The sequence below is a fragment of the Cyrtonyx montezumae genome, unplaced genomic scaffold (assembly GCF_038088225.1).
Source record: "Cyrtonyx montezumae isolate F1298 unplaced genomic scaffold, pur_monq_1.0 scaffold_4, whole genome shotgun sequence".
Classification (NCBI taxonomy): domain Eukaryota; kingdom Metazoa; phylum Chordata; class Aves; order Galliformes; family Odontophoridae; genus Cyrtonyx; species Cyrtonyx montezumae.
Window position 1 is genome coordinate 18,124,359 of NW_027072045.1, and position 4,160 is coordinate 18,128,518.

Genomic DNA, 4,160 nt, shown 5'->3' on the forward strand with positions numbered 1-4,160 from the left:
CAGAAGGCAAGAGCACTTCTAAAGGCTGGGGAAGATGGGCCTTGAGAGATTTGCCTCAAGATCTCATTGCAGCTTTCCAATTCTTACAAGAAGCTTAATAATCAGGAGCAAGGTAGAATTTTTACATAGTTTGATACTGTTTTGAAAGGGGTGAGTGGTTTTAAACTAATAAGGGAAGATTAAGATTAGAGGTTAGAAGGAAATTATTTATTCATAGAATGGTGAGGAATTGGAACAGGCTGCCCAGAGAAGCTGTGGATGCTCCATTCCTGGTGACATTCAAGGCCAAGTTAGATGGGATGCTGGGCAGCCGGATGTAGTGGCTGACAACCTTGTCCACATGGGGAGTTGGAACTGAAAAAGATCTTTAATTCCCACTCCAACCTAAACAAATCTATGATTGATTCTATGAATATATACAAAACATTCCCAAAAGATTGTAAAGTCTGGCAGCACAGTTACAGTGACATTTTATTTCAGTTACAGGCGCGAGTGCACCCACTTTAAAATGACAGAATAACAACTGGATGAAGAAAAAAGAGGGAGGGTATCCAACCAGACTTGCTTCCCTCTGAAATTTTTACTTTGGGAAGTATCTATGCATTTCTTTTACAGAGCTTCAAAAGAAATACAGGATTATACTGAAAGATACTTATTTACCAAGGTTTTCTTAACACTAAGTGACTACATTTCACAGCACTTGTATAGCTGCAAAGATTCCACTGTCACATCTTTTTTTTTTCCCCACACTGATTCAAGAAAGGCACAGCACTCTTGCTCTGCAACACTACCATTCTTCTCCTCATCACCACCATCCTCATCTTCCTTCATTTTCATCTCTATCTTCTGAAATAAACTTGGGGAAAACAGATAACTGTAGCAAATGGATAAATTTTCTATTGTGATTACAGATTGGATTTGTGAATTGAATGGTAAATTGAATTTCCAATTTGTGATGGCTTTAGAAATACTGATTAGATTTCTTTTATTTTGCAGATGCTTCAGAAAATTGCTGTTTGTTTTCTCCTGGTTCTGCCAACCAACTCAAGAAGGGACCTATTTATTTTTTCATTAATCAAGCATAATATTGTCTTGAACTAATTATTCCTCTACACATGGCCTTTCTTCTGGTGTCAGCTTATCTTCTGCTGACTCATACTCAGGGTGTTCCAGTAGAGAATGGGGCACTGCTGGAAACACTGAAGTCCCAGGTAGGATTATTCAGCAATAAAAGTGAACACTATTCAGCACAGGTGAGACCTCCTGGCACAAGCAGGCGAATACCTCAGACAATTATCATTGGAGTTCGTAAAGGAGGGACAAGGGCTTTGCTGGAAATGTTGGATATTCATCCTAATATTGTTGTAGCAGCTACAGAAGTCCACTTTTTTGACTGGGATGAAAATTATGTGAAAGGAATAGACTGGTATAGGAGCTTGATGCCATTTTCTTATGGAAATCAAATTACTATTGAGAAAACACCAGGCTACTTTACATCACCACAGGCTCCAGAAAGAATTCATGACATGAACAGCTCCATTAAGCTGCTGCTCATTCTAAGAGATCCCACTGAGAGAGTTATATCTGACTATACTCAAGTATATTACAACAGAGTAGAAAGCCACAAACCTGTTCAGCTTTTTGAAGATATTGTTATTAAGAATGGAGCACTTAATACCAAATACAAAGCTATTCAGCGAAGTTTATATGATGTTCACATGGAAAAGTGGCTTAAACATTTCAGTTTGGATCAGATTCACATAGTGGATGGCAATACTTTAATCAAAGACCCTCTTCCTGAATTACAAAAAGTTGAAAGATTTCTAAATCTTCCTTCCCGAATTATGTCTTCTAATTTTTATTTTAATCAAACTAAGGGATTCTATTGTATTCGAAGTGATGGAAGAGAGAGATGTTTACATGAATCCAAAGGGCGACCCCATCCTCTTGTTAACAACACTGTTTTAGAGCAACTTTATTCTTACTTCAGAGAGCACAATGCAAAATTTTACAGAATGGTCAATCATTCTTTTGACTGGCATTAATGCATTTACAATCAATGTTTCTTTAAAAGGGCCTGAAATGAACACTTTCAAGCATATCTTTATAACATGTAGAGATTCATATTATGAGAACTAATCGTACTAGTTATGTAGAAGCAGTGATGTGCTTGCTTCACTGGAGCAAGACATAAACTCATTCAAATGCTAGCCTTTGAGCTGGGGAAGATAAGTTTCACATATTTGTATGGCTATTCTGGATCGTGTCCCAGTCTTCTTTTTCCCATCATGCAAGTTGTTGCCATCTGAATTTCAATGGACTTAATTCACATATGATGTTTTAGAAAAAAGACTGCTTTTAACAGTGTGAAAATGTACATATTTAAAATTGTATTGTTCTAACTGTTCTGTATTTTTTTGTTCTTGGTATTTTTTATATCAAGTATGAGGATAGTAATATTGATTTCTAGAATTTTTCGTACAATAGGTTATATTATATGTTAAATGGGAGCTAGTAAATAATTCTTCCTTTGTTAATATGTCAAAGCTTCCAGTCAGCTAATAATAAAAGGAATCATTTTCACCTTTGATTTTGAAAGGGTGAACTAGAAGATCCTTGCCTGTATAACATTAGTATTGAACCACAGTCTTAATATCTTGAGTTTGAAAAAAGAAAAATATCCAAATAATGAAGTAAGAATATGAGCTGTTCAAAGAAGTTTAGAAAGTGAGAGATTTGAATGTAAAGAAATTAAAAGATCCCAGGCATCCTCAGTTTACAACATTATTCTGTATACTAAAATGCAAAAAAAGGAATTGTTAATATCAGCACCTGTACAAATGTTTGATTATATAAATTATTTCATTTTGCATTTGAATGAAAAAGATCACTCTATCAATACTACTGTATTAATCATGGTTGTATTCTGTGACTAGTTATTCTGTTTCTCTCCCAGCTTTACTTTATGTATCTATGTGGGAACAGTGATCCTTTTGAAAAAGATATTTTTTTGCCTGCCCTTCAAAGCATGGACTATTCTTCATAATTTTTAATGCAGGTCATGGGATGTACTCAGACTTAAAAGTAACATCTTTCTTTTTATATTTGTATATCTCAAACATTGCTCAATATACTATGGATGAAATTCTCAGATTATATATAAAAGTGGCATCCTACATAAGGAATTTTTCCTCTCGATATCTTTTGCTTGACAATATTGTCTGCTCTTCTTTTTGCATACATCAGTACCAAAGAAAAAAAATCACCTTGAAATGTTTAATGTTAAATGCTAAATTGGACTACGCAAATGCAAGCAGATGTGCTTGCTTGAAACTGTACCTTGCAATCCAAAAATCCTGGTAAGCTGTAATTGTTTGGCCCCACTAAGCACCAGACTCCACCTAATCCTGTTTAAAGTACTGAAAATCTGTGTTCTTCTGTTTAAGCAACTGCAGACAGCAGGATTCATTCCCAGTGTGAAATTCAGCCTTCTTTTTCATGAACTTGAAGGTATGTATTGCAGCACTAATTTTGAGTTTCTAAATCGCTTTACTAAGGTACTGCTTAGATGTTAGGAAGGTAGCATTCTTCTTCCACTTAAATTGAACAGAATCAGGCCCACTATAGATTAATTGGAAAGTGCTGTCATCATACTCCCTCAATAATTGTAAAATGTTAAAAATAGTATAACAAATCCTGTTATTCTGCTAACTGTGTGTATCTAAGACATAAAATTGTTAATTTTTCATTGACCTCTAAAATCATCCTTCTGAAATTTGATTACTGAATGAGCCTATGATTTCTTTGAATGCTCAAAATGATTATTTTTTTGTTCCACCTTCTCTGAGGTTGTGGCTTCTTAATCAATAATATTGTTGTTATCTGTGCATTACTCAGAATTACAAAGTCTACACCAGGTGTGGAAATACAAATGCATTTCTTTCAAATTCCCCAAGATGCAGATAGTAGTTTTTCTTGCAGTATTGCTTTCTGTTTCTTATATGTTCCAAAACTTGTCGTATTTTTCAGTTACTGATCTCCCGTGATTACTCGTTTTAATAGTGTTCTTGTTTTTGTAGGCTTCTTTTTAATAGTGTTGTTGTTTTCTTTTTTTCTATTTTTTCCTGGTGGATGACAAGCTGGCCATGAGCCAGCAGTGT

The 4,160-nt window shown here is 35.0% G+C and overlaps 1 protein-coding gene across 1 annotated transcript; it reads left to right on the top strand.

Annotated features, from left to right (window-relative positions):
* The first annotated feature begins 1,004 nt into the window (after positions 1-1,004).
* Positions 1,005-2,045, top strand: LOC136055005 (heparan sulfate glucosamine 3-O-sulfotransferase 1-like). The gene has a single exon (XM_065746589.1). The coding sequence runs from the start codon at positions 1,116-1,118 to the stop codon at positions 2,043-2,045; it is 930 nt and encodes a 309-aa protein (XP_065602661.1). The 5' UTR covers positions 1,005-1,115.
* The last annotated feature ends 2,115 nt before the right edge of the window (positions 2,046-4,160 follow it).